At 39.9% G+C, this 14,563-nt stretch overlaps 1 protein-coding gene across 6 annotated transcripts in view; it reads left to right on the top strand.

The window, feature by feature from the left end:
- Nucleotides 1-14,563, top strand: part of LOC106922104 (uncharacterized) — a 96,760-nt gene that overhangs the window by 17,375 nt on the left and 64,822 nt on the right. For 5 of the 6 annotated variants that reach the window (XM_088001181.1, XM_014994243.2, XM_014994242.2 and 2 more), the window contains exons 2-3: nt 4,590-4,778; nt 8,774-8,830. In XM_088001181.1, the coding sequence (XP_087857307.1) occupies nt 4,592-4,778; nt 8,774-8,830 (244 nt within the window). In that variant the 5' untranslated portion in view covers nt 4,590-4,591. The remainder of the gene's footprint in view (nt 1-4,589; nt 4,779-8,773; nt 8,831-14,563) is intronic. The other variant, XM_088001182.1, reaches the window with a different exon arrangement.

Below are 14,563 nucleotides of genomic sequence, written 5' to 3'. Positions count from 1 at the left end.
CATGTCCAAAGATCTTCGAAAGACTTGAACATACTGTATGTGTTTTTGTTTCCACTGCTGTGGGCAATGTCCCAGATACAGAAATTGGACAAATGGCAACAATAAAAAAAAAAGGCCAGTATTTGAGGGAGCTTAAATTTTAATACTTTTTGAGTCTTTGTTAAAATGTGTGAAATAATCACATAGTACTGGTGTTTTTATTAAGTATTGATCCATATTAGATTGTCCTGGAGGCTGAAGCTAATGGCTAATTTGAGAGGAGCAGAGACCAAAATGACAAACTGGTGCCATGGTTACATTGGCAGTTATTTTCCACAGATAATGATTATATACACAGGAAGTGGTGTTTGTATTTTACTTCCCGAAACAACTACATTAAGAGAATGTTGCTCTGATTTCAAACACTTTATATGTTCCATTCTGAGTTTGTTTCACTCAGGAAGATCAATGGTGGTGCACCACCTCCAATTGCAATTTCCTTTGTAAGTAATTAGCACTTTTTTTTTGATGCAGTTCGCTTCTCAAATTTATGTATGGTAAGTTTTAGGGATTCATTTCCTCAATTTTTGGGAGATCAGTGATTATCTGACACTTACATGACAAACCAATCTTATCCACAGATCTTATTTACCTCTACATAAATCTGAAAATCATACCTTTCTGCCTGCTATGAGAGAGGACTGACCGACAGACCTGCCTACCAGATCAAATCTGATAAAGAAAGTGAATATTTGTTCTACCACTGCTCAAAGGTGATAACTGGAAACCCAGTCACTTGTGCCTGGAGGGAGGCCAAAGGATTCATTGCTTTGAACGATGATCTGTGAATAAAAGGTATTCAAGGTCTTCCTGGTTCAGACTAACCTGACCATGTGATTGCTAACCCCAGCTTGCTAATTATATGCTGTGTTCCGTGAAAACAGCCCCCTGGAGTAGTGATTAACCCAGAAAGGAAAGGAGGAGTTTGTGAACAATTAGACTCACCTTAACAGATCTCAGATAAGTACAAGATTTATACATATCTGATTTGTAAAGCACTTCAAATCAAACATTAATGTTAATATTGACCTGATAATTATTTGGTTGAGTTGTTCTTCAGAACATTGCTGGCTCATCTCCTTAGGAAACTGATGGTACACGCTTGGCTTTCAATTCTCTTCAGGGAAAAGGGATTTATGAATTATGCTCAGCGTTATGTCACTCATATGCGTTGCGTCACTTATTACCCTGACAGCTGCAGCAGCAACGCCAACGCTAAGCTTATAGAAAGCAACATTCACCATGAGAGAAGCTAGAAGGTTTTCTGTTTTCAAAGTCTGAGGCTGTGGTTCTCCAGAGGAAAACAGGTCAGAGGTCAGAATCCTCCTCAAAGGGGAAGAGCCAAAGTATGTTGGTGTCTGGTTGAATGAATGGAGCAGGAAATGGATTGGGGTCTAATTTGCAGGTGCAACTGCAGTCTGTTGTGGTGATGAAAGATGAAGGTCAGCCTTAAACATAGGGTGAAGAGCTCAACCCAAAGTAGAGCCACTGGCCCTCCACATCCAAAGTAGTCGCCCAACCGGGGCCATGCCACCTGCTCTGGATGCCTCCTGGAAACCTAAGGCGGATCTAGAACGCTCTAGCAGAACGCATTATATTCTTGGAGGTGTTGTGTTCCTGTCTGCTCACCTGAGCTAGCAAAGCAGGCAAAGTAGCTGTTTCCATAACAAATGTGCGCAAAATACAGACAAATGTCTTTGTATTCTGCTGACATTGAAAAAGCACAATGTCCCAATTGCACTATTTCCATAAGCTGAGAAATGCAATTAAAATCACACATGAATAAGTTTGTTTACTATAAGTCATTAAAAATCATGGCAGAGACAGATGTAAGCAGTTGCATGAGATATAGTCATAATTCAGCCATGATTCTAGCATTCATCTGTCAGCCATTAAAGGAAACGGTGTCTTATTCAGGCGTTGGCGCAATAAACCCCTTACACCAGAAAGTCTGGTGAATGATAGAAATGTCTTCCTATTGCTTTTTTCTCTGTTGAATATCGTCTGCAAACTATTGCCATTGCTTCTTCCCAGTTGGCCATGTTTGTTTACTCTGAACTTCCATCTGGTCTCAAGAGATTTTAGATACTTTTTATAGCAAGATTTTTACTTCCAAATTACAATTGTTTTGAAATGGAAACTTGTAGGTTCAACCCAAAATATTTTATGTTTTAATCAAGCACAGTTTAGGAAATTCAGGAAACGTTGAGCTCGGCATCAACTACGGTGTCCGACAGGAGTCAAAAAGAAGAAGAAGAAAAAAGGGACTTAAAACAAGAATGGTGCTTTCTGGCACTGCATACTGGGATGGGGTCTGCCGTGTAATGAAAAGCCACGGCTCCTGCGGTCATGTGGGAAACCGCAAGGCAAATAGAAGCAGCTGAACATAACAGACACACTCCATGGCGACTGGTCCTACATTTCCAACCCGTACACTTTGCACACAGGAACACGATGCAGCTGGCATACGCTGGGTACTGTAGTACACATATGTGCAGATGAGGTGGGGCTAAAAATGGCAGCAAGGCTTTCTTTTTTTTTTTTTGCTTTCTCTGACCAGCATGGCTTTGTGGTGGAGGCAGCAGACACACCCTGCTCTCTCCAAGCAGTTATTTACAGCAGCTGATGCTCTGTTAGTGTGCGTGTGTTTATTTATATAGTGATTTAAGGACTTCCTATTGTTCGCTGAGCAACATGTAGGTTTGGGAAACATTTGTTAAATCAGCTTTTGGATGTCAAATCTTCAGGAAAAGTTCAATGCATTTTTCCAAAAACATTTGAAGTGTTTTTTTTATTTATTTATTTTTATTTTTTTAATGCACCATTCACCCTGATATAGTCACACTGATGAACGTTACAGGCACTGGATGTATGATGTGTGATCAAATTTAAGGCAAGAAATCTGATATTTCTGTAATAAATCTATAAATCCAGCAGAGGGCAGCAGAGAGTTGTATTTTTGTTTCTCTTCCAGTACATTTAACTGCAGCATTTTGAACGTAGATGTGTCACACCTGAGTTTTACGATACACTTAGGATTAAAAAGCTCTGATATTGTTCTGAATCCACTTCAGAAAAAGTAGCTGTGAGTTTTATGATTTGATGAAAGCAGAGGGAAAGGAAGCAGAACTTCAAACATGGTGAAATACTGGCAGTGGCGCAAAAAGTGGGTATGCAGCGCATGCAATGCATAGGGGCGCAGCACCAGAGGGGGACTGGACAGCAGTCAGGTCGGCAGTCTTACCCATGATTGCAGTTTTGAATCATCTGAATCATTAATGATTAATTGCTCGTTCAGAGAACCTATTCATGATATGCTAATATTTTAAGACAGGGATTTGGAGTTTTCATGAGATGTATGCCAAAATCATCAGTATTAAAACAATAAAAGACCTGAAATGTTTCAATTTATCACAATATGCAAATTATATATATATATATATATATATATATATATATATATATATATATATATATATATATATATATATATATATATATGAGAGAGAGAGAAAGAGGTATATATTTATAGATTGATATACATAGATATCTATATATAGATTTATATGTATATAGAGGCTCGTGCGTTCAGCAGTCGGTGATGAGCTGTGATTGTCTAAATGTGAAGACAGACCAGAATGGGTCAATTTGTTCCTCTGTCTCATGTCCTTATGTTACCATTTTGTAGCCATTCACTTAGCTGTTCTATATCAGGTTATTTCTCTTAGTAGTTAAGTATATTTGATTAAATATGAAGATAAAAATGCACAAATCCATTATCTAAAAATATATAATTGTATGCTGTTTTCTGAATAGCTCTAAAATACTCAATTCTTTGTTTCCATTTTCTTCATTTGCTTCTTTCTCCTGTCTTTCATTTTCTTCTACATTTTCTCTTCCTATTAATAATAATTATTGGTATTAATTACTTTTAATAGTTAATAATAATTATTACTGTTAATTGTTTATTCATAATTATACTTATAATTTGAGATTTTTATAATTATTAAATATTGTAATTATTAGAGTAATTAATATTATGGTAATAAATATTAATTTTAATAACAATAATGATAGCAAAATAAAATTACTACATTTTGCTGTCTATATTATTCTCATTATAAATGACCATTCACCTCCATATGAAAAGCCATTTCTGCCACTTTGATGAAAAAAGTAAACATTTATCTCTTAATTTGGAGTCATGTCATAATAATGAGTCACTGCCTCATAATTATGATATACAACTTTTATTTCTTTCATCCATACCTCCATACAGGTTGTTTCATGTTGTTTCTGTTTAGAATCCCAGGTGAATATGTTCCCCCTGGTGGAGGAATGTGTTATTGCAGTTCACCAACTAGCATGCTAGGCCCAACAGCCTGCGTTCTCTTTAGCTTATCAGCCTCAGTTTGTCTCTGGGTTTGAAACTCTTCAGTCCCAGCTTCATAACAACCCCACTGTGTTTCCTCGAGCCTTCTCACTTATTTGATCGTTTTCTCATTTGCATGACTTTCTGACCTGTTCACCTGTGTCCCCTTGTCCTCCAGCTATGGCAGAGTTAGACCTGAGTCTAAGCGATGCGCTGACTGACAGCCCCCCGCAGCCTGGCATTGAGAGCAAGGTGGAGAGGGACTTCATGGCCCAGCTGGAGGCAGAGGCGTTCGACGACCAGGTGAAGGAGACAGTGGGGAAGACGGACTACATCCCCCTGCTGGACAACGACGACACCCGGGCAGGTGAGCAGCTGAGAGACACTCTGATCCAATATTAATATCTGTATCGGTGCCGATATTGAAAAAAATTCTAGATCGGGTATCGGTGATAATGTACCTGATCAATGATCTATTCTGTCTAATTCTATGCTCTGAATGACATCATGCTTTATTATTTATTTTATATTATATCTAGAATTCCTAATTGCACTTTCTGAATCATTTGAAAGGTTTGTTGCAGTTTATTTTTTACATGTTTGACCAAAGTAGTCAATCTATTGTTTTTGTCAGTTTCAGTTTCTTTATCATTTATTTTAGGTTGGCTGTTACACTAATGGCACTGACTGAAAAAACTAAATTGTTGTTTTTCCATGTTTGACCAAGCTTGTGAAGCTGTTGGCGTTTTAAAGTCTATTGCACTGGTGCTGAGTTATCAAATGATAAAATAATAAAATGACTTAAATAGAAAAGTTTTAAGTCATTTTAGCTATTTTGTATCCGATCGGAATCAGCCGATACTGACCCTCAGATATCGATATCGGAAGTGAAAAAAGTGAATCAGTGCATGTCCAGTACAGTGTGGAAGTCACTTAATTTCTGTATTGCTTAGAATGAAGAACATAAGAATATGAGTTTCCTCAGGATATTTTCAACTTCCACCACATTTAAATTCAACCATATTACTGTCACCCTCTGACTGGCCTACAGAGTAAAAGCAGAATCGTTTTCATTGTGACTTTCTACAAAAAAACCCCAACTTAAATTGTAAACTTTATGAGTAACCCGATTCCACTTGTCTAATAAAGTATTACTTGCCGATAATGAAGCGAAGAGCCTGTCTGGTTACAGGAGCTGCAGCTGTTCCTAAATGACTGGTAGCGTTAGGCACCGCGAGACACTAGCTGCCATTTTGGATCAGCGGGCGTGTCATTCAGCTGCAGGGACAGCATTAGCTTGCAGATACGCTTTGGAACAAACCGACCGGCTGGTAAGACATGGATATCGGATCCTCACTGTGCTGCAGAGTGGGTGCTCCATCACCAATGAAGAAGAAGCTGCCCAACGTCCTGCTTGCTTGTCGAATTGTGTTTTCTATCAAAAAAGAAAAAGCAGCTCATAAAATAGCTTGTAGTAGTTTCATTCTGCGGCTGTAAAGCATCAAGCTGGCCCTGGAAAGAGTTGTGTTGCTTCCACTAGTATTGTTTTCTGCCTCTGCTTATCTTAATGTCACCCTCAGTTTGTGCAGGAATGCGACCTCATTCGCGCTGCTTAATGTGGCGCAGAGCAGCGAAAGGGGCGGCCGCGCCGAGCTGGGGAAGAGTCAGGCGGTCGGTGCACACACAGATCAAATAAAGCGGTGAGTGAGCAGGCAGATGAAAGGAAGTGACAGCTAACCGGGGATGACTCGGCTCTCGGGCCTGTTTTGGTTACCCAGACGCTTCGCTCAGACAGTCAGACCGTGTGTGGGCACTCGCCTGTGACAGCCGGCTGCGGGACGGGCCGTGGGTGGCGTTGCCAGTGATCAACTGTGGCGTCCAGCGCACGCATCGGGACGGACGCAGACATGCTGACGCGACGAGTGCCAAACAGCAGGGCGAGGCAGTCCGCGAGTCATTGTCCTCTGTCAGCAGGAGCCGAGGGGGTGGTGGGGGTGTGCAGGGGGGTGGTTGTTGTTTTTCAGACTCCTGCACATGAACTGTAAGGTGAACCGTGATTTATGTGAGTGTGATTCGCAAATGAGTCTCATATTTGTCTTTATGGGCATTTTTTAAAAAAGTTTTCAGTATTCTATGGCTAATTTTTATGATTTATTGCTTTACTTTGAGCTACATAAAAGAAAAATGCGTATTATACCCTTTAGTAGATGAAAAAGGAACAAACTAAGATATATGTATTTCCACTTTTACACGCACACACACACACACAGTAATATACATACAGTAAGAACAATATATTGAGTCATCAATATTGGGATCTATAAGTGTTCCTCAACCCTGGTCCTCACCGCCCCCCCGTCCTGCATGTTTTAGGTGTTTCTCTTCTGCCACACACCAGAATTGTATCTCTGGGTGATTAACAGGCTTCTGCAGTACTTGATGGTGATGCAATCATTTGAATCAGCTGTTCTGGAATAGAGGCACATCTAAAACGTGCAGAGCAGGGGGGGTGAGGACCAGGGTTGAGAAACACTGGTCTATATGGTAATACTTTAGACATAAACAAGGATGCATTTAGCTTGGAGGAGTGGGAAGGAGACAAACATATTTCCTCACTCTCCCCATTCATGTATATAAAATGTATGGTTGCTAGGGATGCACTGATTTAGCGCCAATGTCCTTAATTTTGGGAGATCTGTGATCGGCTGATGCTTATATGTGACGTCAATCTTATACCCTCGTTTTATCTACCTTAAAAGTCTGAAAATCAACTCTCTGCTCGGTTGGTGGAATTTTTCTGCCATAATCCAAGAGCATTTTCAGTCTGAAAACAGGATTTCATGTCTTTTGTTCTCAAGACTTTTAATACTTTTGCTTACATTTTAATTTTGAAAGCAGGACTTAAACTTGTAACGCTTGTAGTCAAAACTGCTCGATTTTGGAAACGACTTTTGGCACAATCATCCGGTAACCTTTCAGCCAGTAGAATGAAAATGTTGTACTGGGTGCGTTTGTTTTCTTCTTGAAGTTGTGCCTGTGTGGCTACTATTGATTGTAGTAACCTACGCCACCCACTGGATGTAAGAAGAAACAACAATGTCAGCTTTCTGCTCCATAGTACATCAAACGTTCACCAGCAGTGTGCTACTGATTGCTAACAGCTACTGAGCTTAGGCAGGATTTTGTTCATCCAACCAACTCCCTAGTAATGACATCACAATCTACAGTAACTGAAGAATCTGAATCAATTAGTTACAACATTTAATTTCCCTTTGGGATCAATAAAGTAATTTTGAATTTTAATACTATATTTTTAAATGGCTGATTAATATAACAAAGTTTCAAATACCTTTAAACTTTAAATTCTGAGATAGGTTTAAAAGGAGGCATCATGAATGTAGAGCAGGAACACAGAAAAGGAAGAAATTTAAACTATTCCTTTTGCTACACGTAAGCGGTAAAATGAGATCTTTAGTAAACAAATTGAATGAATTCCAAGTGCTAAAAATATTCAGAAACGTTTCTCAATATCGTTTCTCTGGAGGTGTGGACTCTGTTAAAGCTTTAAACTTTACCCAATATCTAACATTTGCCCGTGATGTACAAGCAAACCTTGTGGAGGCGATGAAGCTTACAGAAGTGTTGCAAACAACCACCTCCCATTTCAAAGGGAGAAGTGCCAAACACAGACTGAACAGCTTCACACTTCCTCCGTTGCCATTGCTAAAACTGCAGGCGGACAGATGTCGTTCACAACTTCTCCATCCATATTCGGATTGGCCCAGTTGAAATTCTACTGGAGAAAGTCTATAATAGAGTTACTGTATTTTATAAGTGCATGAATAAGGGAGAACTGCATGGACATATTAAACCTGGGTCATGAGAGGGACGGGGTGGGTGTTGGGGTGAGGGAGATGATGGGTTCTTATACACCTCAGAAAGTATGTAGTTGTGCCCCTGACAGTTGGAGAAGTTGTGATTCCAATATGGCGACGCGCATTGTTTGTAATGTTTATGAACATCGTCTTAAGCTGTGCTTTTCACATTTAACACTAGTTTTCATTTGTTCAGTTTGGAGTTTCACACAGTATATGTACCATTGATTTTAGGTGTACTCTTTAAAGAGAGTCTTAAAATAACATTTCCATCACAGTTTGCTTTTGTTGATGTGAGGAGCTGACAAATTGGAGCTTGAAGTTGGTGCGGTCCGAACAGCCGCGGCACTAGCAGCAAAATCCTCCAGCTTGCTCTCACACTGAACGAATCGTGTCCGGTTCCATTATGTGTTCGGGGAAGCCATTAGCAGCCAGACGGACAGTAATGAGCTTGCTTGTTTCTGTGTGTATGTGACTGTGTGTGCAGACGCTGGGGCTGCTTTGGAGAATGGAGAGCAGGAGGCTCATGGGGTTCAAAAGCCTGGTAAGAAACAACAATTCCCACAATTCCATCTGCTGTCGATCACTTTGCTAGAGCTGCCTGGTTCTCCTCTTCGACCAGTCCTGGCCTTTTAGTCTTTTCTTCTTTTCTCTTCTTTGTTCCCTTCTCGTCTGTAACCTCAGTTTGATTTTGCATGTTTTTTGTGTATTTGTGTCCTTTGTTTTGGAGTTTCCATTCAGAACAGAGTGTGAGCTGCTCTCAGTGTTTCCCAGCATCCTTTAAGGGCTCCTCTTTAAGTTTTCCAACATTTGGGAATTGGTCATCCCGTCTGAGCAAGAATAAGGCCGAAAATAAGATCCTGCAAGGGTTGGCTGATATTTTTATTTGATTTCCATTTAATTTGGCTGATATATCTTTTTTAATATCTGTTAATGCTTTTAGACTTTTACTATACATGACATTTAAACATTGGTATTCACAGGGAAGGATATACTGATGAACTTGTTCTAATTTCCTTAATTTTGGGAGATCAGTGATCAGCTGATATTTACATGAGAAACAGATCACATCCACCAATCTTATGTGGATGTGATTCGCAAATGAGTCTCATATTTGTCTGTATGGACAAAAGAAATTGGTATTGGCCAAAATCAGACTTTTTAAAGATTGTTGATCAGTCAGAAAACTGCAATCTGTGCACCCCTACTTACAAGCGCCCACGCATACTCACCATGCAGATGGGGATGCATTGTCTAATGGAACTTCGACATGTGAAGAAGGTCGCCTTCTGACTGCCAGACTGCCACATTTGGCCATGAAACATCTTCACTCCTGAAGCTTCTAGATGTTTTGTTAAATTAAACCCAGACATGAGTGTTTGTCATTGGGATATGTTTTCATGAAAAACTAACATAAATTAGTGATTGTGTCATTGTGAGCAGGAAGGGAAAATGGTTTTCATGATCATACCTAAACGGAAAGCCTGAAAAGTGTTGATTTTTAGTCTTCTAGGGCATATTTTTGTCAGCTTTGCTCATGTAGACACAGGTTTTGCAAACTATCCTAGAAAGATTATATAAATAAGGACTGAAAACATTCATTCACCATAGGATCAGAGTTGGATTTAGGCCTGGACTGGAGAATCTTGCTGTGGTAATAATGGTCAATATTGCCATGCAAACTATCCAAACCCCTTAATCCCTTTAACATCCAGAAATCCTCCAATCACAAACACTGGTGCCACTCCATTTTTGTTTCCATTTGGTGAAGAAGGAAGTTGCACTCTGTGTCTTCTTTAGAGGTTTTCATGTCGTTTCCTTCAGTGGTTCTTGGTGCAGCGCCACCACAGGCGAGGAGGGAAAACAGATTTTCAAAGAGTTTGGTTTGTTTGACACAGTGCAGTGTGAAAAAGAATCGCACCAGCTGAAAATGTAACAAATATAGTAATTTTGATCCCCAATCAATCCGAGGCTACTAACTATAAGGAGTGGAAACACCCTTAGTTTCTCCCAACACAGCTTTCTCATTTTGACTTCATCCTTGTTGAAATGTTTTCTGACTAAGGATTAGTTCCCTTAGACTTTGAGATTCGATCAAAACTTTTTCCAGACCTGGTCACCGCATCCAGATCCAGAGGGTGTGAGATGACCAGAATCCTTTCTGTGGGTGAATGCTGTTGACGAAGGGAGGAGCCAGCATCTCTATGGATCAGCTGGAAGTCATCTGCATGCATCTGCATGTTTGCATGGCTTTGTGTCTTTGCCTCCTCCTTTCTCTTCTCTTTTCCTTGACTAGATTGGAACATCTGGCCTATCGGTGCACTGGATGCATTCATCACTGTGGCTGCAGCCGTCCCCAGAGACGGAATGCAGTTGGGTGGCAAAAGTTAAAAGTAGTAACTAGGTCACGGAATCAAGAGCATAAACCCAATCCTGACGGAGCAAATATAGATGCATGTGCATGCACGAGTGTTTCCTGTGCATGGATGCATCATGCGCGATGTTTCTGCATGGCTTTTAATGCAGATTTGAAAGCATGGATTTGTGTTTGTGAACAAGAAATGAGCTGTTTACGTTTGATTCTGCTACTAACCTGCTGTCTTCCTTTCCCTCTTATTCCTTCTTCTCATTGTTCTTTTTTTTTTTCGCATACTCCTATTTCTTCCTTCCACATCATATTTTTGTCTGAACTGCTTCCATTTTATTCCTTCAACATCACTCACACCCCCCCCTCCCTCCATCACATTATTTTCTCTTTTTGTGCTCCTTCCTCGACACCATGCTTCAGAGGACTAAAACTCTTCTCCATCGGCCCGATGACTGCCTGTTGGCTCCGCTTCTGCTTCTGTGCACCTCCCCTCCTCTCTTCCTGTGCACAACAGACCCACACACACACACACACACACACACACACACACACTAGTTGTCTGATACACGCTTCCTTCATGCTGCAGAATGGGGAAGGTATGAGGATGAGGGGCAGGATTTTATAGTTGGACTGAGTTCTGTACGCTGAGTTCCACCAAATACTGCTGCGACGCAATCCGGTTCCCTCCGCTGGGCCAGACTAATCAGCCCTCGGCACTCTGCTGATTCGGGGATATGTGCATAATCACATTTGTTAAAAAAAAAAAAATTTACAATATTTTCCATCGTAAGTCTGAGCTAAAATAATAATAATAATAAAAAACATCCACTTTGTTCAGTTTGACTTCAAAGCTTAATGTGGCAGAAAGAAATAAAGATCAGGCAGACATCGAGTTCAGAAGTTCACGTCCTCACACACCCCGTCTCCGAGGCGCAGACACACACCATGCAGCGCTCTCCCTCTCTCTCTCTGTCTGATACAGATCAAAGTGAGTCGCCGGCGCTGCGAGGCCAGTCTGTCGACACGTCAACACCAGCACACACACTCACACTCCAACATGACGATATGTTCACTTACCTAAGGACTGTTTGTTTTTCTTCCGTCTCTTCCTCCATTTCACCCGTGAGTGATGCGTCCCACTTAGACTGGTTTTAACCCAAAGGTAGCAACTTTTCAGGTTTTTAACTGGCCTCATTTAAAACAATCGTAGCAAATAAATGCTGATCTTGTTAGCCTCAAAACTTCTTCTGCAGACTATAAGTAGTAGTTCGTAAGCAGAATGGGCTTCACTCATTAGATGGACACATAATCTGGTATGGTGGCGCTGAACGCTTTAAATAAAATCTACTTTGTCCTTTTCTCTGAGAAAACACCAGCACAGATTAAGGGTAATCCTATGGATTTGGGGTGTTCCCTCTGAGGAGATGAGAAGTACTTCTTTAAACTTGTGTTCTTTCCAAATCCACCTCACCCTGAATAATAGACAGAGAACTGGATCATGCAATCCGGTTCCCTCCACTGGGCCAGACTAATCAGCCCATGAATAACATCTTGGGTTAGAACGAAACGTTCGTCTTATAAAACAGGACAATACATGGTATCAGGTTCACAAGAGTGATGCAACATGAAATTTTAACATGATTTTTTGGAAAAACTGCAGATACCAGTTTTTATTTTTACAAGTAGGGTAAATCTTTCAGAAATCCCCCCCCCTCATCTCCCCCTCCTCAAAAAAAAAAATCTGTGTTTAGTGTAGAATAATCCAAGGGTTGGCTTGCCCTAGCTTTTATGTTTGTATTATTTTAAAACGAAAAAAAGAAGAAAAAAACATTGACAAGTTCTCGTTTCTTAGTTTTCACAAACATAACAAAGGTTTTCAGTACTTTATGGGTCTTTTACACTAGCGCCTACAACTAACATGGCTCGACTTGGTTCTGTGTGCTTGTAAGGGTTTTTCACTACGATTTTATGGTACCGGCCCCGGTTTAGAACATACTTCACTAGGGCTCACTAGGCTAATTGAGGCTTTCAATACAACAGTCGCTGTTCTGAGCCAAAAATAACAGTGAACGAGCATGACTGGAGTTTTTTTAAGGACAATGGCAGACTCAACAGAATGTTCAACAAACCACCTGAACTAAAACTAAAATGTTGAGCTAAGTTGAGCTGTGTTGCTAGGCACTTGTGGAAAAGTCCTAAAATGCATTACAGTGGCCCAATAGTTGGCACTCTGAAGCACATGCTAACTTTAGCTTGTTAGCAGTTAGCTAGTAGCATCATTCTCACATAATACTCACTCATGAAGCCTTTACCAGACAATATCCCAAGCTGATAGCAACTGGTTAGCCCTTTTTGTGACACTTTTATGAATTATACCATGTTATTTTATTACCATTACACCTTTATTTACTTAGCTTTAATAGCTAGCTAAGCAGAAACTTGATATTTCCCTTCCATTTTCAGTGTACGCTCATCTCTGATATTCCTGTGGTTTTACATGATCAGGAAATGACTGCTATACACTTAAGTTCAATGAGATGTTTGCAGAGACCACGATAAGATACAAACACATAACTAAAGTAGAACTTTGGTTTTGTGTCGGTTATGATTTTTTTTTTTTTAATTTGCTTTAATCAATTCGAACATCACTGCAGTGCATCAGATTTAGAAGAACTTCTGTATGTGGGAAGGCAATGATTCTGGTACGCTCCCCATGTTTAGGAAGTAGGTTTTTCCACATGGTTTTCCATTTCCCTGCAGCTTTAGCTACTGGCCATGCTAACATGATGCTACTGCCACATGTGTCACATTTGCACAATATTGATCATCTGGTATGAAAGTGGTATAAGTTTGTCTGTGTGCTTTAAAAGTTTATTTCCAGAGTGGTTTTATGTTCCAAATTATCAAACCGACCCTTTTTATAGACGTGCCTGTCTGTGTTCTCGGCCTGCACCTTCTGCTAATAAATGGAGATATAACCCACACCTTTTTGGCTTTTGGTTTCTATTTCTTCTAACTGAACTGTACTAAGCCTCCTGTATGAACTGCATTTATTCTTTCATTGACTCCTTTCTTTTCTTGTCACTGAATAACTTTTTGTATTTCTATAGATTTTTCTTAACGTATGCCTTTTGATGTGTCTTACTTTGCAAGAAAACAAGATGGCTAATCATCTGAGGTGTGACATCAGACAGAAGAATATTTTTCACTTTGTGAAGCATGAAGATTGAGAAATAAAATAGGAAAACCCAGTTATGTTGGTTCTGTCCTTCCAAAATATATATTTTTTTATTTTGGAAGAGGAGAAAATACATTTTCTTTAGTTATAGCCAGTACGTAATAAAGAAGTACATCCAAATTAGGAATGACATACATAAAATTCAAATAAGACACAAATTAAAGTAAATGATTAAACCTTTTTAGAGTAATTGTGTTTTTTTTGCAAGTGTCAAGAGTTAACATTTGTGTTCAACCCAGAAATTTCTTGCTTTCTCATGCAAAGCGGGACACACTACATTCACAGCTTTATTAGGACTTTATTATGAGTCCTAATAAAGGGCTCATAATAAAGGAGAAGTGTGCACACCTCTAAATTGCACCTACACATTTTTTGCTGGCAGCTGCTAAACACAGGGAAGCTATGAGTTTCTCATATTGTCTCAGGCTCATACTGTCAGGCTATCAAAACAAAGCTCTGGCATTTCATTTACTGATTAATAGAAAAAACGGGCGGAGCTTCATAAAACCCTAAGAGATTGGCAAGTTTAGAGTTCCATAGCTGCTGTACGTGTGATAAAAGTAAATGCTTTCATGTTTAATCAAACTGAATGCCATGATGATTAGTTTCAGTGAGACTTTAGGCTTCAGCGCCTCCGTGCATCAGGAAGTAAACATTGGAGTTCTTCCTTT

Source organism: Poecilia mexicana, unplaced genomic scaffold (assembly GCF_051168715.1).
Source record: "Poecilia mexicana isolate PSO_F unplaced genomic scaffold, ASM5116871v1 scaffold_20, whole genome shotgun sequence".
NCBI classification, from domain to species: Eukaryota; Metazoa; Chordata; class Actinopteri; order Cyprinodontiformes; family Poeciliidae; genus Poecilia; species Poecilia mexicana.
The sequence above is the reverse complement of the archived record's forward strand: the minus strand, read 5'-3'. Positions and strand labels throughout refer to the sequence as shown.